Source organism: Chroicocephalus ridibundus, chromosome 10 (assembly GCF_963924245.1).
Source record: "Chroicocephalus ridibundus chromosome 10, bChrRid1.1, whole genome shotgun sequence".
NCBI lineage: Eukaryota > Metazoa > Chordata > Aves > Charadriiformes > Laridae > Chroicocephalus > Chroicocephalus ridibundus.
Window position 1 is genome coordinate 8,202,426 of NC_086293.1, and position 25,762 is coordinate 8,228,187.

Below are 25,762 nucleotides of genomic sequence, written 5' to 3' on the forward strand. Positions count from 1 at the left end.
AGTACAGTGTGCTCTGCTCCCCCCAGCTTCAACCTCCCCCACCGCCCCACTCCTGCTCCCCCCAGGCCAAGGCAATGACGCCACATTCGCCAGGGCGGCAGAAAAGGGGAGGGCAGGTTTCACGGACCCCATTTCTATCTTCCCAGGGAGGCAGGTGGCTCTTGAGCCCTCGCTGGTACCCAGCAGCAAGGTGCTCTCACCACCAAAGCCCCCACTGAAGCCCCATTCTCAGCGCCAAGGTCATCCCCGAGAGCTGGTGATGGCCCTTGGTGGCTGGGGACGACCCTGAGGGGGCACATAAGGGCTGCCACACTTCCCCACACGAGGATTTGGGGTGGCCCACGTGATTTTTAAGACATGGGGCTGCCCCAGACCAGAGAGCCAGCAGCAAACCAGGGGGGTGACAGTAGGGACTGGGGCACAGGGCAGACCAGGGCTCAGGCCCCTCACAGCTCCCATCCTAAACAGGGATGGGGCTCCGTCAGGGCTGTAACAGCTCCCTCCCAGGGGAAAAGCCTTATTGGGGGGTGTCAAAAAGTAGATGCAAATATCACCAAAAGGCAGAGTGACCTTTTTCCAAGGCCAGAATGAGCTCAGGACTCGGGGGGACCTTCTGCTTCCCTCCTGCTGGCTCCCCCCAGGGACAAACTCCTGCCAGCAAAGCCCATGCCGCGGGGAGGGGTCCTGCCCGCACCCTGATGGGGTGCAGGATCGCTCCAGGCCTGGGGCAGAGGGGCCACGCACACCAAGAGAGGGACGGGGGGAGCAAAATCTGGGGTCTGGGGGAGCAGGGAAAGAAGCATTTTCTCTTTTCAAACAGGAGTCCCCAACACCATCCCCTTCGCTTTGCATAGAGCAGCTTGCAGGCGAGTGCGTCCTTCAGTCACCCAGGGGACACCCAGAGCAGCGGCTGTGACCCGGGGTGGACAGGAGCAAGGCTGCGGGACACGACCCTGCTGCTCCCGTCCTCCTCCGGCAGCCCCGGGGCTCGCACAAGGACGCAGGGAAAAGAAACACTGACAACCCTGAACCCTCCCCATCGCTCTGCCCCCAGGTGCAACAAGCCATCCTGACGTTTAAAAAAAGGAATGAAATAGGAAAAAGAAGGGGAAAAAAAAAAATATAGGCTGACATGGAGGGGAAGATCCCCAGGTCAGCGGAGAGGAAGCCGGGAAGCGCCGCGGGGATGCTGTCCGTTCACCGCCCGGTCCTGCGGGATCTAACTGTCCTCGCCGTTCTCGTCCGGCCCCTTAATCAGCCGCTTCTGTCCCCGTTTCCCCACGGGCCCCTTGGGCTTGGCGAAGGCCTGCTTGAAGGCGTGCTGCTTGGGGTGCACCTCCTCGTAGAGGAACTCCGCCGTCAGCTCAGCTCCATCGTCGATCTCGATCTGCACCCAGGAGCGGCGAGGGGGGGTTAGCGGGGTCTCCACACCCACCTTTGGGGCACCCAATTCCCTTCCCCCCTGAGCCCACCAGTACAGCTGGACCAAGGCAGTGGCATGTTCCTTTGACGATGCCTGGCACGGATCTCTGCTCCATCACCTCTGGGCAGGCTTGCACTTACCTTCTTGGCTATCTCCAGGCAAAACTCCTGCTCCACGGTGTCCAGCAACCGGCTCTTGCAGCTGGAGTAGAGCATGCGCTCCTTGATGCTGCATTTGTACCCGGGCATGGAGTAGATAAAGACTGCGAGAAGAGAGCAGGGCTTGTGGTGCTGCCCGGGCGCATGGCCATGGAGCACCCGGCAGCTGCATCCCAGCCCAATCATGGCTTTTCCAGCCCCGAGAGTCTACTCATCATCAGAAGGCGAAGCCATCCCCGTCCCACCACCCCTCCCCAAACCTCCCCCGGCTCTAGTATGCCTGGAACACAATGGCTGTACAGGTTTGCCCATGGCAGCACCTGGAAAACCCTGCACCACACATAGGACCTTCTCTTGGCACCAAAGAACGTGCCAGCAGCCCCCACCACGGATGGACGGCAAGTGGGAACCGACTCAAGGTCCCCTGCCATACCATCCCCATCCCCGTTTGCTCCCCACACGAGCCATGGTCCAGAGCGTGGGGACCAGTGTGGGCTCTACTCGCATCCCCCCGGTGCCAGGGCACTCACCGACGGACTCCAGGTAGTCTCCCTCGTGTGAGTGTTTGTACAGGAAGAAATGGTAGCGAGCAGAGTCCTGGGGGATCCTCTTGGGCAGGTCAGCGATCTCCGTGGGGCTCGTGTGCACCAGGTCGATGGTTTCCCGCTCCAGATCCAGCTTCTGATGGACAAGAGTGGGATGTGGGAGTGGACAGGAGTGAGAGGCGGCAGCAAGAGGCAGGGGCAGCGGGGTGCGGAGCCACCCGAGGGACCTACCAGCTGGATGTAGTTGATTTTCTTCTGCTTGAGCGCCTGGATGGCTTGCTGAGCATCCAGCTGCAAGGGGAAGGCCAGGCCCTGCAGGGTCTGGTGCTTGCTCTCCACGCTGATCTCCGTCTTCACCTGGGGATGGAGATCACCCGAAGTGTCAGGGCCGAGACCGGCAAAGGGTGGGAAAGGGAGGCAAAGGAAAACTGGCCAGTGCCACAGCAAAAGGCTTCTCAACCAAGGAGCCACCTGACACCCAGCTCACGGGAACTGCAGCATTAAACTACCAAAAGTCATCCAGGCTCGGGGTGGTGATGCTTGTCACCGTACCGCTGCTCTGGGAGATCACCCAGCCCCAGCCACGCACCCCCGAGCCCCCCTGTTTCACTCCCAGCAAAGACCATCTCAAACCCGATGTTTCCCAGAGAGCCCCTGGCAGGGATGCTGTGACCAACGCTGGCGCACGTCCACCTCCGACCATCTCCAACCGCAACCTGCGGGTGACAGGGGGAGCCCTAAAATCACAGCGTTCAGCTGCAGGGTCCCCTCCTCGGTGGGGCAAGCCCCTCCTCGGTGGGTTTAATTGCAGCAGACAGGCAGCCGCTCCAGCGCTGGAGCTGTGAAATTGGAGATCCACAGCTCAGAAAGATCCCGGCTGATCTTTTCCCCGGCAGAGGCTGCCGCCTGTACCCCAAGCAAAACCCCCTACTCCAGGAGACTGAGCCCCACAACAAAGAGGGAAGAGACAGAGATTGCGGAGACATCGCACCGCCCTTGGTGCCATCCAGCCGCAGCGTGGGGGTCCCTGACCGGGACTGGAGGGTGCCATGAGCCGGTGGCGGGGAAGGGGGTGCGGGACGCGGCAGGCGCGGGGCATACCTCCTCAGGGCCAGGGTACTCTACCAGCGATGGGCAGCAGCAACAGCCCCCCACCATCTGCCACAGAATACAGGGAGACGGCGTCACCCCGATGGCGGAAGAGCCCATCCAACCTCAAGACCCCCCCCACCAGGTAAACAGTCTGGACACGCAAACCCAGGTGCTCTCCAGCAAGCGTAGGTCCCTTTGGGATCAGTTTGGGGGATTTTGGATAAAGACAGTCCAGCCTTTTTTTTTTTTTTTCTTTTTTCTTTCTTTCTTTCTTTTCCCTCCCCCCAATAGAAAAAAGGAAGAAAAAAAATCAAAAATCACGGCATGCCAAGAGAAATGCGGGAGTTTTAGCTCACATCTCAAGAACAGCCCAGCAGCACCAAAGTGCATCTCGTTACACGGCTGCCCCTCGTTACAGCAGCCCCACACGGTACCCACACCCCGGGGAGGTGATGGAGCCGGGGTGCCCGGAGCACAGCATGCAGAAAAACACCACCGGGAGAAGGGAAAACCGGGCATCAAGCGGGCAGAACGGCCTACCATCTCGGTGTTCGAGTCCTGGGAACAGGAGTCCTGCGAGCATGGGGAGAGGAGACACACCATCAACAGCCCCCCGTGCGGGGACGGAGGGCAGGGGGGGTCTGGTGTGAAACGAGAAGGGGAGGGGGACACACGGACATGCCGGGAGGATGGAGGCGTACCATCTCTCTGCTGGAGGCCAGGGAAGGCAGGTCCTGGCGGTGCGGGCAGAGAGAGCGGCAAAAAACGACAAGGGAGACATCAGTGCTGGGGAGGAACGAGAGGGAGAGCCCCGGCTCCGGGCCCTGGCAGCCCCGCACGCAACATCTCCACCAACATCCCCGCGTGGAGCCCGTCCCTGCCCCATCTCTGTCGGCTCCACAGCCAGGGTGTCCCCAGCCCAGGGTCTGGAGGAGTTCCAGCAGCCACAGCAATAGATTTTTGGGCTAGCCCCCACCCAATAGCATATCCTACAGGTATGGGGGGAAAAAAGTACCCAAGCCTCTATCCATGCCAAGCATCCTGGAGGATGAACAGGGTGCGAATGCGCAGCTCTTGGGAAACAATTGCTCAAGGGTCACCCAGTGCTGGGTGGGCAAGAGGTCCAGCCGACCTCCAAGCTCTGCTGTCCCACTGTCCCCCGGGGTGCTGTGGCACCAGCAAGGGCCCAAGGGCAAGTGCGCAGGGGTTGAGAGGGCGCACACAAGCTCGCCTGGTCCTATGGAGAGGTGCAGCGTGAGGATGTTACCCCTGCCAGCACCTCCAGATCCTCACCTTTCGCCCCCATAAAGGCAAGGAGGCTGGGAGGATCATAGCGGGACTGGAGAGAGCTAAAGCACGCTGAAGTCCAAAAGTCTCAAGAGGTGGAAAGTTGTCCTAGCACCGTCAACTCCCCCATGTACCTCTGTATTTTCTACTCCTTCTCTTTTCAAAAAACATTAAAAGCTGCCTCACTGAAACACTCCCCAGGGCACATCCCGGGAGCCGCGCATGGGACGCTCCCCTCAGCCCCAGCCTTGCCAGCAGCAGGTTTGGCTGGGTCGGCCCCTGCACCAACACAGAGACCCTTCAGCACACCCATCTTCCCACCTTTACATCCACAGGCAAAAATATATCCACTTTGCTCTCTTTCTCAACGCCGGTGTGGCCCGGGCTGACACAGGTGACAGCATATCTTTACAATAACCCATCACCAAACCAAACAGCAGCTTCACCCGGGAGCTGCGTCTCACAAAGGCGAGGGTGGGAAGCAGAGCACGGTAGAACAACCAGAAAACAGGCACCATGAGCACCACTTACCTGGGCACCTGACGCTGCGAGACACAGGCCCCCCCAAAAAACCCAAAACTGCTTAATCATGCAGCACTGGCCAGCCAAGGCAATGGCACAGCCACCCAAAGATGCCAAACAAGCTGCAGAGCCACCGTCAGCATCCACCTTCTTCTCCAAACATGGGCATCACTTTGGATCCTCCAGCATAAATCCTGCCCAGCCCCTCCGGGCTGGGAGCTGGAATAACCACACTGAGACCCGTTGGTGGCATCTCCCAAGAGTCACTCAACTCCACCACCCCCAACCTGCTCTGGCCCCAGACCTCCTGCATCATCTTTTGCCATTAACTAATGCCATCAGGCTGACTGGTGTCACGTCTCCCAGGCATGTCCTCATCCACCCATGAGCCCCAGAGCCCCAGCACAGGCGGAAGAGAGAGGGATGCTCCTCTAGAGAGGAAGGCTTGCCATGGCATCCAAGTGAAATCCCCTCACCCCAACAAAATCCTGCTTCCAGGTGGGGTGGTTTTCCCACCCGGTGAGGCCATTCCCTCCCCTGCCATGACATTTCGCAGCACCACAGAGGTTGGCACGAGTGCCGTGAAATGCTGGCTGGGAGACGATGGCGTGGCAGCCAACCCTACCCCACGCCACTTCCACATCTTTTTCCAGCACATAAGCCCCCAAATTTAGGCTAAAGATCTGTATTTCTTGGGACAGCATCCCTCATATTTATAGCCACAGAGGAAGAGTATGGAAAAGGGGGCTGCTGCAGCCCAAAGACAAGCCTGAGGCTTCCTGCCTCCCCCAGGACTTCAAACTCAGCTCTGGCTTTTGCCCCAGTACCCAGAGGTTAGAGACTGCCGCCTGCTTTCAGCCTCAAACCACCTTCTGGCTGCCGATTACAGCGAGCAAAACACAGCCCTGAGCTCATGTCCTAGAGCAAGAGGAAAAGTATAGCCTGTAAATTCCTCTTTATGCCACCAATTTGACCGTGAGGATGCTCAGTCCAGCTCGGCAAGGGCAGGAATGGGTTAAACTGCAGAGGTGCAAGTGAGCGCAGTAAAAATGAGCCATCCCTTTTAGCTGGATGCTCGTTCCTTGCTCCCACACCTCCAGCAGCAAACACATCCCTGCATCCCGCATCCCTGCGTACCCCGAGGGCCTCGGGCTCCTTTTCCCAGGCCAGCGGACACCCACCTCGTTGATGCGGATCTGCTGGAGCTCCTGCTCGGCTGCAGTCAGTGGGGCCGGGGCAGAGCAGGAGGACACGTGCTTTTGGTAACCGCTCAGGGACACGTCCTCCTGCAGACAGAGGGAGAGGGAGAAGCATCAGGGGGTGGTTATCGCTGCGGGGCTGGATGCACCCCCAGCCTGGAGGCTGCGTCTGAGCAACCCAGTGGGTCCCAGGCTCAGTCCTCACCAGGAGGAGCAACCCGAGCAGTGCTCTTGGATGCCTCCATGCAAATCCCACGGTCGATTTTAAACAGTGCCCGTGACCACCAGTGCCCGTTGAGACCACCCTGCCCCTCTCCAGACACCCACGGCTGTGGCAGTGTGGCTCCTCTGGGTGATTAACGGAGCTCGTGAGCACTAAAGACAGAGACCGTGGCCCGGGAGCAGGAGGGCAGCAGCGGGGATGCTGCCTGGTCCCATCGGCGCCAGAAGCCCCAGAGCAGGGCTGATGCCCAGGAGGCCCTGGCTGTGGAGCTCCCTCTGTGAAAAGCCCATGGGAGAGAAGGAGAAACCTCCCACCAAGCGCCGATGGGGAAGCGCAGCCGGACGACCCCGGCGCAGCAGCAGCTCTCGCTGCTGGAGTGACACTGCCACCGCCTGGCGCTGCTCTTCCTGCTCAGAGTAAACCTCTGGATGTCTTCTGAGCCTTCCTCCCACCTCTTCCACGGTCCCCACCACAGACCGACCGCAGCCGTGCAGGCAGGAGAAACCGGCAGCGGCCACAGGGGAGACTAAAGCAGAGCGGGGGACAAGCCTCCACCCTGCCTGGCTTCCGTGCCAAGCCCAGGGTAGGGTGCCGACGCTCAGGGTTGAGCCCAAAAGGCCGCCCAGGAACCACCACCGTACCTTCACCGTTCCAAACATCTCGTCCTTTATGTGGCCCCCGCCAAACTCCTTCTTCACGGTGGCTCTGGTGGCGGCGTACAGCATCTTCAGCCGGACCTGCGCGAGGAGGCGAGCATGGTCAGAGGGGATCGGAGAGCAGCACCTCCGCACAAGACGCTCCCACTCACTGTCCCACCACCGGCTCCGCAAACTTCAGCCCTCCCTGGGAGCAGCCACCTCCTGTCTATCCAGGCTGATTTCCACCCGCAGCGCCTCCGGGCCGGGAGCAGCCAGGGAAACCCCTCAGCACGGCGCAGCCTGCGATCGGCCAGCTGATTCTGTGCTTTGCTTTGCCACCCCCGAGCTGCAGCTCGTCACTTCTACCTGCGCCCGGGTACGAGGGGGCGCAAACACCGCCGGAGCGGCCTAAAAGGGACTTTTGCCTTTCGGCACTTCTTTTGCATCATTCTTCTGCAAAATGCAGGGAAGCGTGCTCTTTGGCACACCGCCCTTGCAATAAGACCTTCCACACTTTGTTGAGATGCATAGATAAAAAAATATCTATCATTATATGTATACACATCTATATGTACGTATGTATAAAGTTATATATATTACCTTATTATAATTGTGTATATGCGTGTGTGGGTATATGTACATGTACACACATATGTCTATACACACACAAAGTTATACATATTATACATATTATAATTGAATAATTATAATTGTGTAGATATGTGTGTATACGTATGTATACATGTATACAATAATACGTATTTGTCAGCTGTATCTCAACAAACTGCAGAGGGTCTATTTTATATATGCATGTCATATTATACATGATAATGTATAATAAGAACAACTATTTGTTAGATATATAACAAATATTTACATTTTTTTATATATGACAAGCGCACATATTAACAAGGCAGTAAATCTATATAGCATATAGATTATATAAAATGTGTAACATACTTTTATACACATACATATGTGTATATATACATGTGTGTTATGTATACATGCGTGTATACACATATACGTGCATGTATACACATATGTGTATATACATATATACGTGTATATACATATATGTGTATGCACATGTGTGTGTATACATATACGTGTGTGTGTATACACACATGTATAGAACACGTATACGTTAACACTGCAGTAAATCACGGACTCACTGAAAGCCCGTTATGGAGATGTGCTCAACAAGACGGCATTTCCCAAGCCGCAGGGCTGACATCCTCTGGACTACCATCCCACCCAGCCAGACCTTCAGCGCCCGCTCTCCGACGCCGTCCCCGTCCCCACGAGCCAGCCCAGCAAGGGTCGATGCCGGCCCGGCCACACGCGGCTCGGGTGGAAGCAGCCTGCCTGGCCCTTTTTAAGGCTGGTTTTGGATCCGGGCTCGGAGGTGGACCTGCAGCTGCTCGGCGTCACCCCTCCAGCAGCGCAGGGCCAGGCGGGTCGGTGCCAGCCCCAGCTCCCCCCAGCGATGCTTTTGGCTAGAGCTGCGGTGGGACGTCTCCATCCCAGCCCCGCGGTCCACACCGCTCCCCCCGCTGCTACATCCCAGTCCCTCCACCTCCTCCCGCAGCGCTGCAAAGGGGACGGAGACGGCGTCCGGTGTATCTTACTGTGTTTTTAAAAAATCCCCCATCCCCAAAGCCTTCTCTGCTTCTTAACCAGGGCACGGGTGTGAATGCTCTTCCTCAGCCTCTGCTCAAAGTCAACTTGGCCAGCATCTCCTCCGTCCTCCACCTCCCAGAGCACGTCCCTGTCCCTACGCTGGGGTGCCACAGCCTGGCGCGGTGCTCACCGGGGAGCTGTCGGGGGACCAGGAGATGAAGAGCCACTCGTAGCCCTGGGCGTTCTGGCTGTCCAGGCGGTACAGCACGTAGCACGGCTGCTGCTCGTCCAGCAAGGGCAGCACAAAGGCATCGTAATCATTGTCCCAGCGCCGGGACAGCTCTTTGTGGGCTCCCAGCACGAGCTGTTCTGGAAGGAGAAGAGGGAAAAGGTGGTGTTAGGTGAAGGCAAGGCTTCGCTCACCTTGCAGGACCACGGGATGGCTCATCTAAGGACTCGCTGCAGTTCCATCCCTGACAATGCCATCCTGCAGAAAAACAAATGAAGGTCTCGAACCACATGCATGAATGTACACCCCCATGGGTGACCCCCAGCAGATGCCATCAGGGCTGCAGCCACTGTGGAGCGGCATCCCACTGCCTCCTGTCCAACCATCTCCTCCCCTCCCACGGTCTCCTTTCTGGTGACCATCTATAGCCTCCTTCCGCTCTGCTCTCTCCAGCCATGTAGTCGCCAACCATCCCTCCTTGCGCACAGGGGAACATAAGAGCTCCTCCATCCCACCTGGACAAGCTCTAGTGGTTTGCACACTAGAAGACCTCACCAGGGACACGAAGAACCACCTAGATTTGGGATGCTGAGAAAAATGAAAGTCCCATAGCAAAAGCCAGGATGATGAGCCAACACTGCTCTTATCAGATTCCCTGTAACTGAAAAGGGGTCAAAATCAGAGCTGATACCCAAAGCCCATGTCCATGGGGACCGGACCTGCCCCAGAGACCCCAGCCTGGGGGGGGGCCCATGCTGCCAGGAGAACCCCAGCTTCTGGAAGCGACCTACATATTTCACACACGTGGTTGCATCTCAAGTGTCTGGAGGGGATTTTTTTCAGCTGCTACGCAAGAGACGGAGGGGCTGGGAGCCCTGCAAGCTGGGCAGCGCTCGGCTGGGATGTGAACACTAGCGCAGGCATTCTAGGAACATGAAAAAAAACACAAGTTTTGAGACGGTTGGGTGGAAAAGCGATGGTGCTGGAGATGATCGGTGTATGTTGCTGGAAAACAGCCTGTGGTTTTATTCCATTTTTAGATGCAGAAAGGTCTGGGGGGAGATATCGGGACTCAGAACAAGACGTAGGAAAATCTGGAGGTGCCAAAGCAAAAGGAGTTTGGGCCTTGGACAGCTGGCACTCGAGGGGATGCTCAGCCTGGCACGTGCCCTGCCTGGACCTCTGCCCCTGGCCCCGCTGCCCATCGGGAGCGAGGGAAGCCCTCTGCTTCCCAACCCATCCAGGTCAGCAGCTCTGAACCCCGTGGCAGGAAAGCTTTTAAGGGAAAGAGGAATAAAGGGTTTGGGATGAATTACTCTCACCCCCCGCTTTCCATCCGAGCAGGGCATTCCCCCACCGACAGTGGCGTAGCCCTTCCCTGCCCAGCGCCACCCTGACACGGCATCTGCCACACACGCTGAACCCATCAGTATTTGTGTTTGAGGGGCACGTGCTACCGGTACGGTAACAAGGACAGCAGAGGAAAAGGTGCTCAAAATGCTTTCCCTTCAGCAAAACTACCTGTTTTGTGGAAGAAAAGTGCAAAATTCTCAATGCACCCCTAGCGTAAAGAGAAAGTCCCGCAACTGGATTTGTGCTTTGCAAAGACCTGGGATCCCAAAGAGACTGCAAGGAATTTCGCCCGGCCAAACCCACTGGCAGCTCGCGGGTCTCTCCGTCTGCCAAACATCCTGACACCTCACGCGCGAGGCAATCGCTGCCGAGTCACCCCAGGCTATTCCTGGGCTGCGCCCAAGCTGGATCCCGGACGCAGCACCATGAGCCGGGAGCCTCCAACTTTCCCTTGGGCTGGGGGAGCCGCTTATTCCCTCCCATTGGGCTCTTCGCAGTTCAGCTCAACCCATTCGGGGCCAAATTTTCCTCCCTGGGAAGCATCGGGAAAGGGAAACCCGGAGCAGCCGCCCTTCAGCAACGCACCATCGCCAGCGCCGGCCACTTCAGGCTGCGTTTCTGCAGGGCGCTGCTGCTGGAGGCGGCACAGCCGGGAGCGTTTCTGGCCCTGGAGGTGCCCCCAGCACTCAGCTGCGGGCAGGCTGCCTTGCTCCGAAATGTCCCTACAAGGCAGCGCTGCCCGCAGCTCTGCCTGGCACGGCGGGGGGACAGCACAAGAGCTGGGAGTCTGCAAAGCTCAGCGCACAACATCACCCACGTGCAAAGAAACGCACCCAGCGGGGAAGACCACAAAGCCAACCTTGTCCAGAAACCTGCTGACAGCAAGGAGTAGAGCATCACCTAAAACCGCGTTGGACCACAAGTAGTTCTCATGCCAGGAAAGCATTGCTGAGCCTCAATACACAACCTGCTCCTCCCCCACACACACCTTCTCCACCCAAACTTGGCTTCTCCTGGACAGCCCCCAAAGGCAACATCAGCTCAGGGAGTTCCCAAAGGGTTGCTCAGCCGTAGCTGGTGTTCTGGGGAAGACCAGACACAGAGCACCTGCCGTAATGCTCCTTGCACCATCTTCCTCTCCTTCCACCCACCCACACCTGCTCTGACATGCGCCGAGACTAATGCCCCGTAGGGCAGGAGGTCCTCTGCAAGTCATCGAGCAGGGCTGGAGGCTCCTCTTCCACATCCTCTGTGCAGGCAGGGCAGGTGACTTCTCCTCCCCAGCTGGCTCAGGACACATCCCCTCCAGGGTCAGCATGCTCGGGTCCATCTGTCCAGCTGTGACATCTGCCTGGCTGTTCATTACTGCCCAAAGGTCCTTCTCTGGTGAGTGGCAGCAGGCTGATGTCCCTGTGTTACACAAGAGTGGTGGCCCAGAGAGGCCAAGTGCTTTGTCCTGAGTCATGCAGGCTGGCAGATGGGAGGTCCCTAAGCCAGGCTGGTGGGACCACCACTACCTTGTCCCCAGCAGACCAAGCCCTTCAGCGCAGAGATGCTCCTGGTTGTCCTCCTTCCACCTGCCTCCCCACAGGACGCTCAGGCTCTGCCGCATCTCAGAGACTTCTGCAGACATCCAAGCTCCTCCAGAGCCACTCATGGCTGGTCCAGGAGACGGGAAAGGAGCAGGCAGGTGGGAGAGACAGACTGGGAAGCACAAAGCCCTGCTGAGTGAGGTTGGTCCATGAAGCAGCTGCTGCCGCCAACACATCAACAGATAAATATACTCCACTCAGCCCGAGTGGAGACGGTGGGACATGGTTTACATTCATGGTAAACAATCTCCCTTGCTGGTGTCACTGGCCACAATCCAGAGCTGGTGGCACAAGCCCTAGAACCTAAGTCCAGGCCTAGGGGTATCCATGACGTATCCTAACGCAAACCTGACTCCCACTTTTTAAAAAAAAAAAAAAGGAGCCAACAGAGCAACATCATTGTCAAAGATGCTCTGAAGAAACAATGCAGATGTCACATCCCAACAAATGGGGACCTCACCGAGGACAAAGCCAACACCGACAAACCCCGCAGTGGCCCTGCTGATGTGTCCCACGTGTTTCAAGTCACGCTGTTCTTCCAAATGAGTTTCACAGCCCCTCCAAAGCCAGAATGAGTTCCTTATGACCGTGTCCACCTTGGTGTTAGCAGCATGGTCCTGGTGGCCCACCTGAGAGAGGTGGCAACAACAGCTTGGCAGGGCATTAACTTCCCTGCTGCCATAAGAAACAAGTCATTCATATGCAATTGTACGAGGCTGCGGTAGGAAAACCTACACCACGGAGGCTCCCCGCTGGGACGTTCAATCAGTGCTCTGCTCCGCTCGCTTGTTTGATAGACGTAGAGGCCACCCAAAGGCATCTTTTGGTGGGGCAAACGCAGGCCAGGTTGGGACCAGCCTGCAAACTGGGCAGGGGCAGCCTCGCGCACAGGAGCCGGGGCTGGGACGGGATGGGTTTTCGGTGTGTATCATCCCTCCTGGGATGCAATCGGGGCCCCTTGCTGAGCCCCACGCTGAGGAGCGCCCTCCTGCCCAGAGCGTCTCCTTGCCTGGTGTGGGATGCCACGTCCAGGGAGGAAGATGCTGCGCATCCCCCCCAACCACGGTCCCACGGCACCCGCAGCAGCTTCTCACGGAGCTCCCCGTAACAAAATTCAATGCAGCTGCGGTAAAAGCCACCCAGAGCCCAGCACCAATCCCAGAAATCAGCGTCGGTCCGCCAGCAAAGTTGCTGCTCCTCCCTGGAGCCGCTCCGGGGCTCCCATAGCTGCTCACCAGCACACCCAGATTTTGGGCTTATATTTCAGCTCTGGGCTGCCGCGTGCCAGGGCGCCCCAGCAGGATTTTCCTTGGGGTTTCCAAACACACGAGCTGGCACAGCAGCAACAAAGAGGGAAGGAGGAGAGGCAAAACAGAACCGACACGGCGTAAATCAAAGCGCTTAAAAACAGGACTTACCGTCCTCAATGATGACCTTGATGAGCCGAACTGAACCGTTTCGGGCTTTAGCAAAAAAGTCCCTTAATTCCGTGGTGGCTGAAAGAACCAGAAACATGGTGATCAGATTTAGCAATCAAAGCAGGCGCTGGGCTGCTTGGCGACCGGCTGGGGAGAGGAACAACTTGACAGGATAGAAATTTAAAAATTAAAAAAAAAAAAATAAATTCTGGTGCCAAAAAAATGATAATAAAAATAATAATACAAAACCCAAACAGCTGGGAGTGAAGTGCTGCGGCTCCCCGAGGCGTCAGAGTTAAATAGCAACTGGGAGCGCATGTGATCCAGAGAACTTGATACTTGGCCTGGGTGAACATAATCACCCAAATTTAGACGACGGCTGGGCCGGTGCAGGCGGGGAGAGCTCAAGTGACAAGTTTATTCGCTTTACAGAGCAGCAGGGTTTGCATACAGGGGGTGGCTGGAAGATGTCCCAACAGGCTGTGACATCCTGGGCTCGTGACACGCGTCAGGGATGCTGCTCCCAAGGCAGCTGGGGACCAGCGTGACTCCAAACTGGAGGCACTGGTTTGAAGCTGAGCCCCTGGAGAAGGGAAAGGCAACAGCCCTGGGGTTTTGCTCCAGAGCCGGCGGGGCTTTGGTTGCGGGCGGCTTTTGGGAAGTGTTCTGGGGAGCCGCCTTCTTCCTCACCCCCCCTCCCTGAACACAGGCACCAGTCACCAGTCTTTGGCATCCCACCAGGAGGGAACAGTGGGCAGTCGATGTTGACCCGCAGCCGGTGTTGGAGGCTTAATCTGCCCACCACAAAAGCATCACCAGCACAGAGCTCCCTGTCCCATCCAGGACATGCTACCTGTGAAGGCAATGCCCAAGAGATGCAGCTTGGAGGGGCCAAACCCCCCAACAAGGAGCATCTCCCAGCCCAGGGAGTGCCCAGCATCTCCCAGTCTGACTCCCCACAAAAACCCCTTCCTGGATGCAGCTGCGCAGCCAAGGGGGTCTTGTGAGTTTGAAGCCGCAGGCAGCTCTGCGCTTGTTAGAAATACTAAAGAAATGAGCATTAGAAAGATTAGAGACGCCCCTTAGTCCGCACCAGGATCTGTGCTCGGAGTCACCATCAGCAGCCCCTCGCTCCTGGCACTCTGCCGCACCGCCCGCCCCATACCGATCACCGTGCTGGAGCAGCCCGCAGCAGGAAGGAGCCCTGCTTTGGTCCCCAGAGCCTGAGAGCATCCACGGCCGAGGCACTTTGCAAAGAAAGCCGTCCCTACGCCAGCAGGAAAGGCGCGGTGGCCAGAGAAGCCATCCCCTGCCAGCAAGGGCCGTATCCATCCCGCTTCAGTCCCACCGGCAGCAGGTACCACCCTTCGGCGCAGCCCCCCAGCATCGCCGCAGGAGGATGTTACCCATCACTCACCCAAGGGACATGGGGGGCCACCAACTCTGCCACACAGGGGCTCTCCGTCCCCTGGAGGGGCTCTCCAGGCTGGGGCACTGCCCACAGCTCCCCCAGCCCCGAGGGAGAAGGAGCGGGCATGGATTTGTCCCCATGCACAAACGTGGATGATGATGCAGGCAGAGAGGCGGACAGGGATGTCCTGGGGAGCCCCCTGGGGAACTCCTCCCTGACCCCCCTCCAGGCTGTGGTACCTCTGAGACGCATCTGCCCCGCCAGCACAAAGCCTGCCCTGATCAGAGATTCAAAGAGGGACAGATGGGGAGGAGCTCCCAGGCTGGTACCTGCACACCACAGCGCTCCCGAGGTGCCACCCCAGCAAGATCCCGCGGCAACTGGCACACAGACACCCCGGCGAAGGCACATCAGTCCTTTATGGAATTTTAGGGGACATGCAGAAGGTTTGCTGGCGTAATTCCACCACGAGCAAACCATCCTTCTCCCTCCATCAGCACCAAGACCCTCCCAGTTCCCAGAGCAGATCGTCACCCTCTCCCAGAGCCAGCTGGGAGCTCAGCCCGCTCCCGCTGTTCCCACCCAAGGATGAGCTGATATTTTTAGCCCTTTTCCCTGTTGAGAGCAGCTCTTTCCTTCCGGCAGCATCTGTGGTTATTGCAAACACACGAGGCGGAAGAGGAGGAGAAAAAGAGACATTTATACACCCAGGAAACCTCACGCAGGAGACAAAAACGCTCCTAATAAGCATTAAGCTTCACCGGTTCCCATTACACTGCCAAAACAGGGGAGAAAAACATCGGTCTTGGATGTTTCTATAGCATCAGCTTTGGGGTAGAAAGAGGAAAGCTCTGCAGCGCTAATCGGATCCCTCCAGCCTGACCCCATCCTTCCCAGAGCCCAGGGGCATGCAGGGGTCTGGAAAATGAGGAGTCTGGGCAAACGCCACCCCCCGGCCCACCCGGGAATGCCAGGAGTGCCCAGAAGTATCGAATCGACAGCTGAGATGACTGACAGTTGAGTGACTGACAAGTGACGGCCAAGCGCCGGGACCTGTGTAGGTACAGAGGGCTTTAAGGGGATGGGGAAAAGCACAGATGCTGCCGGAGGAGCCGGGAGCACGACGGGAAACACCACAGGGTCTGCCAAGGAAGGAGATGCTTTCCAGAGGAGACAGCGGCAGAGCTTTCAAAAAAACCTCAGAAAGGGCTTCTGAGCTTTAATTCTGCTGAAATAAATGATAAAGAAAAAGCGATTTTCATTTAAATGAAAAAATCACCACGGTGTCTTCGACGTCCCCTTCTGTCTCTTGCAAGACAGCCAAGAACCAGCGAGGAGGGAGAGGAATAAGCTAGCAAAGGTTTTCAGCACAAGCTCAGCAACTGCTTCATTATGGCATGATTACAACTTAATTGGCACAGCAGACTTGATGAGACAGCTCGCGTGTCTGAAATATTAATATAAAAGTCCAGAGCCAGCTCTGGAAGAGAAGCAAGGAGGAGACCTTACCCCAGAGATGGTGGTACCTCCGCCCCAAGGCATCTCCATGCCAGGAAGTCTCTAGGACCCAACGCAAGGGCTGAAAAACCCGTGTGTGAAGAAACCACAAAAATCAGCTTCTTTTTCTGGTTTGTCTCCTTCTGCATTTGACAATGAGGCAAGGTGGGAAAAAAGATGCTGGGCACACATCAACACGGCCAACGCATGGGGCCAGCTCCGACCATCCTCAAGCCCAGATGGGGAAGGGAGGAGTGATGGGGCAGAGGACTGGAGGGGCACCCGCATGTCCAACTCACCCTCTTGATATGGGTTCCTGGAAAATCCTGGAACGAATAATGCAGAAACAAACCCAAGCTGGGCTACAGCCAGCAGGAACCTGCCGAGAACAAAGTTGTATGAGATCTACAGCTTCCTCCAGCAGAGCCACAGACCCGTGGGCTTCAAGGGTCTCAATCAGCTTGGCTTTCTAAGTGTCTCCAAGAGTTGGAAGCCAGTTTGGGAAACACAGTCGTCGTGAACTTCTACAGCACCAGCACAAAACTGCATGGACAACTCAGTCTGGGAGGCATCAAAGGCTGGATCAAGCAAGGTCTCCTTGGGGGCCTGTGGTGGGTCCAGGTTTAGTCCATATTTCCATAAACATCTCTGGCAACTGCAATAGTGTTTTCTGCAGCGCTAAGGTGGGAAGCTAGAGGAGATGCGAGTGCGCGCTAGAGAAGAATTCACCGTTCTCTCAGGAGACTGGAGAAACGGTCTAGAAAAAAAAGAAATAGGATGAAACTCAATAGGAGGCAAAGTACCGTAACTAGGAGAAGGACCAGCTACACCAATGCAGGGCAGGGTCCAGCAGCTCCAGAGAAGAGAAGTGGGTTGCAAGCCAAGTTACAGGTTAATCGCTTCATGTTGTTACAGGCAAAGTCATTCGTGAAGGCATGAACAAGATGACAACCACGTTAGTTGGTGGTGATGAGGCTTCAGGCACAGCACAAACAGCATGTCCAGGCTCAGCATCGTGCAAGGAACAACGCACAGGACAGATGGCACCTATGCCAGGAGGCACAGCGTGCAGGAGTGACCGAAGGAACCAGGGCTGGTCAGCCCAGAGGAGAAAAATATGAACATTTTGTACTGGCTTTCCAGCCAGAAACATCAGGTCCCACCTCGGCATTTGGGAAATCTCACGATGAGGGTAACCAAACACTGGGAAGGACACCATGCCTCCATCCCTGCCCTGAAAGGCCTCCAGAAATCCTCCTGGGATGCTGCTGCTTTGAGGCAGGGTGAGCTCGGTGGCATCTTGAGGAACCTTCCGGCCTTTCTACAAGGCAGCCCTGCTGCCAACCCTCCTGGCAGACACGGTGGGCGCAAGCACCCGTGCCTCCTCAGCCACCCTCCCGTGACAGCCCAAAAATCGCCTCCGGCCATCGAGTCGTGCAACACCTCCCTCTTCCGCCTGTTCGTGGGCCGCAGATGAGCTGTCCCCTATTCATGAGTCACCTCCATGAATTAAAATGCATTCAGCAGCCTGCTAACAGCGCGTCCCAGGTCCCCCTGCGCCGCAAAACCTCCCTGCCCAGCAGTGCTGGGCACCCATTAGGGATGGAGGGCTGAGCAGAGCTGGCCATCGGCACCAGGGCACCCAGGTTGGGCAGCTCGCAGCATGGCAGGGAGGTGACATTTTGGCCAGCAGTGGCCTTCAGGTGGCCCTGACCATGCAGGCAAGCTGCCAGAGGGGAAGAGGAGCCGGTGGTGGGAAGGCACGGTGGTGGCTCCTCTCTTGGAAGCCCCAAGCGGACATGGACCAAAGGCTGAAGACTCCACGCCTCGGGGACCACAGGGCGGCCAGATCCTTCACCTACTGAAGGGACACGCTGTTTGCAGCCAGAGCAGGCAGCTGCCCTGCCCCAGGACGTGGTGATTCGGATCAGTGCCTGGGAGATTTCCGTGCCGGGCTCAAAGCATCACACTTCCCCAAAACCGCTGCGAGATGGAGCTTGTGGGTACCATCCCGCCACAAAAGCCGAGCCTTTTTTTTTTTTTTGCTGTTTACATCCCCAATTAGCTTATCCGAGCAGAGGCGGGCTGCGATGAGGCCGGAGGGAGGCAGAGGCACGGCGTAGGGATGACAGCCGTAGCCACAGCAACCGGCCGGTCTCTCCCTGGGGGATGCCGGGGTGCCAGCAGAGCTGCCCGCGCAACCCCCGGGGAAGCACCGCGGGGACGGGAATGGAGGCGACAGCCACACCGCTGCCCTGGCACCTTTCCCTCCTCCATCCTCTCGCTCACTTTTTGGGGGAGAAATAGGTTTTTAACTCTTCGACCCTTCTCGATCTCCCCCCCGCCACCCCGGTGACAGCGCCCAGCTCCCAGATCAATAATACATGCTGCCTGAAACAGATGCCTCTCTCAATACATCAAAGTCACCTTGCCCTCCCGACGGGAAACCCGAGCCTCCGGCCATCAATCTTTCATTCCCTGGACATAATCTTCACGTTGATGCGACTCCCGAGCGGCTGCTTCCCGTTCACCACCTGGGGCACAGCGTGCCAGGGACGCCACAGGGAAACTCAGTCAAAATTCCAGACACAGACCTGGACAAAACTTATCCCAGCTCCAGGGATGCTCGGCCAGACAGTAGTGGAGATGCTGATGGAGAAGACACGGTTACACCCGCACCACCCAGGCTCTCCCCGCACAGGCAGCTCTGCCGGCTCCTGCTGGGGCATCCTGGGAAGGGCACGACCGCAACAGGCGCAAAGTAGCTGTTGCTGCCACTAAAATTCCTTCTTTTCAGTCTATCCCAGTGTAACTCCGTCACGCAGCGCCCACTCAACCCGCTTGCTGCAGGGAGCTTTTCCGCTGAGGGATGTGGCCAGCCAGTATAAGAGGATTTTATTTCTCACTATGGAAAAAAAAAAAAAAAAATGTCCTTGCAGGGAATCTGCTCTGGGGAAAAGCTACAAATGTCAGAAGAAAACAGAAAGAAAGGAATAAAAAAATAAAAAAACAGGGGAAGAGAGGACACAAGCAAAGCTTTTCTCCCAATTTTCCAGGGGACTGGGCCATATCCCGCAGGATTTCACACAGACGACTCCTGGTCCGTATTACAAATCCTGCCCAGAGACTTTCAGGCACCCGCCTGACGCCAGCCCTTTGCTTCTCAACACCCCATTTTCCAGGTGCGTGGCTGGGACCTGTCCTGTCTCCACTCTGCCACCTCGGATCGGAGCCATTCGGCCCTTCCCTTGCTCCGGGGGAGGCAGTGCCTGCCCTGCGGGCACCGTCGGTCGGATCCAGCCGGCAACACAGCATCCCAGAGCAAAGCGGTGGTGCCAGCCCACATGGTCCTGCCTCGCCTGCAGAAGTTGCTGGTTGCTGTTCTGTTTCTCTGCCCAGTAAAGCCACCACTGGGAGCACTGGTTTGGGCATCAGGGTGGACAGGGACCCAGGGAAAGACCCTGGCATCGATCTTGTTGCATTTACAGCCTCCTGATGCATGTTTTCCGAGGGATTTCCTCTACCCCGCCATTTTAGGTGCTTAACTTCAAGGGGTTTGACACCTCAGAGCATTTATCTGGTCTTCCACCCACACCACTGGTCTGGTCACCCTGATGTGCCACCCACTAGCATATGAGCCATTGCTCCAGGTGGGTGTCAACCTCCGAGTTGGGTGCTGGCCCCAGGAAAGAGCTCACCAACAGGAACCAGCTCCTTAAAGCCATCCTTGCAGCAGCCTCATGCCCTCTGTCCCCTGGGGACACCATGGGCCACGGACCAGGGGCCATCCCTTCTCCTCCTCTGCTGATGGCACGGTGTGACATGTCCCCAGCATCCCAGCCATGAAGCCGCCCCCGAATTCAGGCAGCCAGGCACCTCGGGAGCCAGCGCTGCATCCCAGCGCGGCGGGAGGAGAGGGAACGAGGAAGCGGTGGGCAGGGAGAGAAGCTCCTTCTTTTTTCTCCAGCTTTCTTCTCGCTGAAGAGCTTTCGAAGGAGACCTTTGCAGACACAGCAGGTGTCCCCCCCCGGCCCTTTCTGCTCCTCTGTTCCCATCTGACATCACTCCTGCCTGCGTGCATCCCGGTTACTCTTCTCCTGAAGCAAACGTCTGTTCCTTCCAGATGCTTTCCCAATGCAAGATCCAGTCCTGGGGCAAAGTGGAGGCTCAGCCATGGACGGGAGCAAAGGTCCTTCCCCAGCCCCACGTCTTGCCACCTCTCCCAGAAAAAGCCAACACCAAACTATTCTTTTGGTTGAAGAACCAACATGCATTTGATTTCTTTGCTTTCTAGATGAAAAAAAAAAATAAAAAAAAATCTCCTTTAAGAGACTTTTTTCTCTCTACCCAGAGGTCACGAAAGAGCACCCAGAGGCAACTGGGTGACCTCCCACCACCATCAAAGCCCTGGTTCAGCATCGCCTTCTTAAGGCACAGGCCTGGCACAGTGAATGCTGTCCCCATCTAAAGCAACTCAGGGCAGAACAGGGATTGCAAAAATACTCATTAAATCCTCCCAGCTGTAGTTAAAAAGCAGTTTTCCAGCCCCAGGAAGCCCACAGCAACCCTCGATAGCTTCCAACCACCTCCCCAGCCCAGCAGTCTCCATGGCAGCCCCGTTCTCTTGCCAGCACCTTCAAGGGAGCTGCCACAGCTGCCTAAAAAGACAATAATTAGCCTCTTGCCCCTGTGTGAAAGGCTCAGCCCTGATTAAACACCTCAAACCTGCAGCTCTGCACCCCCAGCAAGCGCCGCCATTGCTCCCCCTCCCCGGGGACCACCCGCTTCTTCCCCAAAGCCAGGATGACTCGGTGGCATCGCAGCGGGGGGCTGATCCGGGGGCTCCCCCATCACCACGTCACCCTGCTCTCGCGCTGATCTACCACAGCGGCAACCAAAATCTCTCGCCGGCTTGCCCACAACCTCCCCTAAAGCCGGCTGGCGGGTCCAATCGTAATTCCCCTGGGAGCAGATGCCTTCCTGCAAATGGGGGAGAAATGGGAATGAAAAAACACACAGCGATGTGCGCACACAAAAACAACAAGGCCCCAGACACCAGGAAGATGTGGAAAATCCCTCCTCCTCCTCGGCAAACACCAAACCTCAGCGTCTCAGCACCGGGGATGAAAGTAGCAGCGGGATTGTTGCTCCTCATCCAATATCGAATCCGCTCTCTGCCGAGCAAAGGAATTAATTTGATCATCGTGCCGGGGTGGGGAGGACTGAAATATCCCCCCACACTCCTCCAGGGGGGTTCCCTTAAAGCATGGAGGGCCCCGGTTCAGCATGGCAGGTGTTGGAGGGGCAGATTTGCATTCAGGGAGGAAACAGCCGCTCCCCGGAAGAGGGACGGCGCAGCAGGGGATGGAGCAGCCCACACCACGAGATGAGCGACCCCGAGGAGCCCAGGGCGCTGGGAGAGCGAGACCACCCGACTCAAGTTCTTTTCCATAACCACGGGGAGGTTTTTACGTGGGATTCGCTGCCTGGGCAGAGCCGCTGGGTCTCTCCCCGCCCTGCCCCGGCTGCAGCTCCTCGGGGGAAGTCTGAGTCCCTTCCCCTTTCCAGCAGAGCGCTGCTGACGGGGCACGTTACGTCCTACAGGCAACGGGTGACTTGCAGTGACTCACAGCTGGTCCCGGCAGGGCGTGCCAAGAGGTGGGCAACCAAGGTGGGCGAAGGTCGGTGCTCTCATCGGCTTCTCCGAGGCAGCGCATCCCACTGGCTGGCGCGGGGGTGCCGGGGAGGACGGCATGGGCAGCGTAGGATCAGATGGGCATGGAGGCAAGCAACAGGCAGCAGCCTCTTGGGGTGCTGGCAGCCCAACAGGCCTCGCCTGCACCAAACCCCAAGGGAGCTCTCTGCAGAGCGGGGCCGGCACACCGAGAGGCCAGGTGGGCGCTGGCATCCCTCCTGCTGATTATTTTTTTTGTAAGTTATCATTATTTTTTTTTTTACAGTAGAGGGAACGTTCAGCTAAAACTTGAACTTCAGGGTCCCACCTTAAACCAGAAGCAACAAATCTGAACTCAAACGTTGTCAGCTACCAGCAGTCACCGGCAACGCAGGAGAGACATCTAAGCCCCATCGCTAACCGCTTCTCAACTACAGCTCCTCCGGGAGCACCTGCAGCGGAAGGATGGTCTTGACCAGGCAGTCAAGGAACAAGGATGCTCATGCCATGAAGGAACAGCAGCCACAAATTCAATGCCCTCACGCAAAGCTGCCGGCCGTGAGGAAGGGAGCTGGGAGGCCAACGTCCCAGCTCCCCTCCCAGGACATGCAGCGGCGCCGGACTGGCACCCGAGCGGCGCGGAGCAGGGCTTCAGGGGCGGCTGCTCCCACATCCCGGCTTGCATATTGATTCGGTTCCATAAATTATGCAGCACCTCTGCTCCTGATTAATATCGTTAATTGAGCTGGCAGGCGAGGAGCTGGAGGGAAACACCGTGAGGACACAGAGCCATGCACCCAAGGCGCCTATGGACGCAAAAGCCATCATCTCGGGGTGCTGGCCGGGTCCCGGAGGGAGCGAGTGGAGAAAGCGCAGAGCTCCCCCCCCCTCCCCAAATCCAACGGCCAGGCCGGAATGTATGCAGGCTCCCTGCAGTCCCCCTGGGAGGGGGCGCAGCGGGGGGGCCCGAGCGTCACGGCAGGGTGGGGAGATGCGGCGGGGGCCGATGTGGGGCTGCGGCGAAGCGGATCTGCGCGGATTAGGGTGCCGCCGCAGCAGAAGGCGCCTCGGCGAGCCCTGTCAGGGCGGTTTACGGAGCATCAGCCCAGACAAAAGGATGCAGGAGAGCCCCTCACCGGCAGCATCCCCGGAGCCAGGCCCCCCCCGCCTTCACCTCCTACGAGCACCCAGACGCTCTGAGCCTGGCTCAGCGCTCCCTCCCTACCCCCCCGCCCCCACCGCCCCCCCCGGCTACTCGCTGGAAAAACTGCCGGCTCTTTCGGGAAGCTTCATCTTATCGCTCCCATCATCGCGACACCGTCCGGCAGCCTCCCGCGGCGGGGCCGGGGGATGCTCGGGGCGCGTCCCCGCTGGCCGCCTCCCCAGAGGGGTGCGGAGGAGCAGCCCAGCCCGGGGAGGGGGCGGGGGTCCCAGCCCTGCCGAGCCCCGCACGGCGGCGCGGGCCACAGACACCCCGCAGGCAGGGGGCCGGCGGCTCGGCGGAGCGGCGCTTACCGTGGATGCCGGTCTGGTGAGTCATGGCTCCGCTCGGCTCCGCTCCCCCGCGCTCCGGCTCCGCCGCGTCCCGGGCAGGAAACGGCTCCGCAGGCAGCACCGCCCGCTTCCGGAGTCTGCAACCCGCCGCCGCCGCCGGGAGGAGCCGCCGCCGCCCCGGGGAGGAGCCACAGGCCCCGGGAGGAGCCACCGCCGCCCCGAGGAGGAGCCGCCGCCGCCGGAGGAGCCACAGGCCCCGGGAGGAGCCGCCGCCGGGAGGAGGCGCCGCGCTGGGGCCGCACTTTGGCGCCCCCTAGCGGAGCTGCGCGTGTCTGCGCGTCCCCGCGCCGGGCCCCGCCATGTCGGCCGAGTGGCTGCGGCGCTTGCGGCGGGGCGGCCCCGCGGAGCGTCCCGGCGGAGCCCAGGGGCCGGGGCCGGGCCCCCCGCCCGCCGCCCTCCTCTACCGCCGGCCGAAGTTCCTGCGGGGCGGCGGCGAGGAGAGCCCCCGAGACGGGCGGACCGTGCGGGGCACCGGGCCCGAGCGGGCCCTGCCCTGGGGTTCGGGCTACGCTGAGTGAGTGGGGGCCGCCCGGGGAGAACCGCGGGGGGTGGGGGGTAGAGGGGCTCCTGGGGCGCTTGTAGGGTGTTTATGGTGGGGGGGGGTTAGCGCAGATCTGGGGGGACGCCCAGGGTGTGCGTGGGGTCGGGGGGGTGTAGGGAGTGCGTGGGGGGGTCCCCGCCTGCCTTTGGCTGCCTGCACCCGGCCAGCCGCAGAGCGGGCCGCCATTCCTTGTGACAAGTGGCAGGGGCGGCCCCGAGGACAGCGTCAGGCCAGCTCAAGTATCTCGTCCCCTAACGAATGGTGGTTTTGCCGCTGGGATGTCACCCTGTCACCACTCTCCCGCGGGGCTGCTGTGTGGGGCAGGGGCGGGCAGCGCGCCCTCCCTCACAGGGGGACGCGCTAGGGGAGCAGGGAGGATGTTTGGGGCTGGGGGTGTGTTTTGGGGCCAGCGGCAGCAGGTGTCTATCCCTTCACTCCTAGCAAAGTGCCTTAAAAACAAAGGGAGGGGGAAGACCCAAGTTTTTCAAAATCTCTGAGTTTGCCTTTTTTAAGGGCAGAGCAGATGGATCAGGCGGAACGACTCCAGCCACAAACTGTCCCCACGCCCCAGCCAGACTATGTGACAACCCCATGTCTGTGGGATGGGAGGTGCAGGGAGAAGAGCAAACTCCCACCCAGGGACAAACATTAGCGAGGCTGGAAGGAAAAACAGCGATGGTGGCTTCGCCATTCACTGGGACGCCAAGGAAATCGCACAGCGTGGGCTGCCGACAAGGGCTGCCTGAGGCCAGGGTGCTCCAAAACCACTCATCCCTGTGTCCGTGGCCAAGCTTTTTCCCCACTGCGCTTAAAAGACTTGTTATTTAGGCCCCCAGCAAAGAGATCCTTGAGTTTAGAAAGAGAGCTGGGAGTGCGGGACTGGGAGGAGGGGGCAAAGCACAGCCGTCCACTGTGGCTGTGGGCACCCAGCAGAGCTGGCTGGGAGCAGGCGAGGTGCAGCATGTCCACGCACCTCACATGGCACATTTGCACCCCTAGGGTTATCAATGCCGAGAAGTCGGAGTTCAACGAGGACCAGGCGGCCTGCTGTCAGATCTCCATCCGGAGGAGAGAGCCGGGCCTGGAGGAGGACGAGGAATGGCTGATCCTGTGCTCCACGCAGGTATAGCCCACGGGCAGGCTGCGCTCACCCTGCTGCCGGCCCTGGTCCGCACCCAAGGGCTCAGGTACAAGAAACACAGGGTTCATGCCACATACCCACACGCTGAAACCCTTCCTTGGATGCATTTAGGGGACCTGTGTTCCCTGGCCCATGCCTGGCCAGCAAACACCCAACTCTGCCTGTACGTGCTATTTCTATTTCCTCGGCCCATGCCTTTCAGCATTTGAGGTTGTCCAAGCCCTTTACTCGGTGCCTTCACCTTTCCTTTACTGTCCTCGCTCTGCTTTCAAGGGCCGGTGTGCGTTGTCATCACCGGGGGACAGCAGCACGAACCGGGCACACGGGATGCGCTCACCTGATAACAGCTCTGCCTCACTGCTTGTCAAATGGCCCCATCTCCCCTAAAGCCCAGAGGAATAGTGTGTGAAGGGGGTGGCTGCGAATCCAGCCATTCAGAGCTCTCAGGATGGGCCTGGGCAGAGCAGCACACGGGCATCACATGAGTTTGAGCTGGGCAGGGGATTAACTGGTGGCAAGGGTAGGGTAGCTGGGGTGGAAGAGCCTGGCAAAACACATACAGCGACATCCTGGCTGCGAGCCTGCTGCCTGTACAACCTCTCCAGCCCGTCTTCTCCCTCTTCTTTGCTATCTTGTCCCTCT

The 25,762-nt window shown here is 58.4% G+C and overlaps 2 protein-coding genes across 4 annotated transcripts in view; one reads left to right on the top strand and one right to left on the bottom strand.

Moving 5' to 3' along the window:
• TWF2 (twinfilin actin binding protein 2) lies at positions 1-23,679 on the bottom strand. 2 transcript variants are annotated; one of them, XM_063347827.1, is made up of 9 exons: positions 23,400-23,679; positions 13,303-13,380; positions 8,901-9,079; positions 7,091-7,186; positions 6,209-6,313; positions 2,358-2,483; positions 2,112-2,262; positions 1,564-1,685; positions 1-1,387 (listed from the first exon to the last, which is right to left on the bottom strand). In XM_063347827.1, the coding sequence occupies exons 1-9, from the start codon at positions 23,422-23,424 to the stop codon at positions 1,220-1,222; spliced, it is 1,050 nt and encodes a 349-aa protein (XP_063203897.1). In that variant the 5' UTR covers positions 23,425-23,679; the 3' UTR covers positions 1-1,219. The 2 variants fall into 2 exon arrangements, with proteins under 2 accessions (XP_063203897.1, XP_063203898.1); XM_063347828.1 differs by lacking the exon at positions 23,400-23,679 and adding an exon at positions 15,043-15,208.
• The window catches only part of PPM1M (protein phosphatase, Mg2+/Mn2+ dependent 1M), a 7,791-nt gene continuing 5,668 nt past the window's right edge, over positions 23,640-25,762 (top strand). The window contains exons 1-2 of one of the 2 annotated variants that reach the window (XM_063347825.1): positions 23,640-23,952; positions 24,979-25,102. In XM_063347825.1, the coding sequence (XP_063203895.1) occupies positions 23,738-23,952; positions 24,979-25,102 (339 nt within the window). In that variant the 5' untranslated portion in view covers positions 23,640-23,737. The remainder of the gene's footprint in view (positions 23,953-24,978; positions 25,103-25,762) is intronic. The other variant, XM_063347824.1, reaches the window with a different exon arrangement.

Coding starts and splice junctions, on each gene's coding strand:
- TWF2 (XM_063347828.1), bottom strand. CDS start 15,193: ATGGTTTGCTCGTGGTGGAATTACGCCAGCAAACCTTCTGCATGTCCC. Junction 2,263..2,357: donor AAATCAACTACATCCAGCTG/GTAGGTCCCTCG, acceptor CTTGTCCATCAG/AAGCTGGATCTGGAGCGGGA. Junction 1,686..2,111: donor AGACTACCTGGAGTCCGTCG/GTGAGTGCCCTG, acceptor CTCTTCTCGCAG/TCTTTATCTACTCCATGCCC.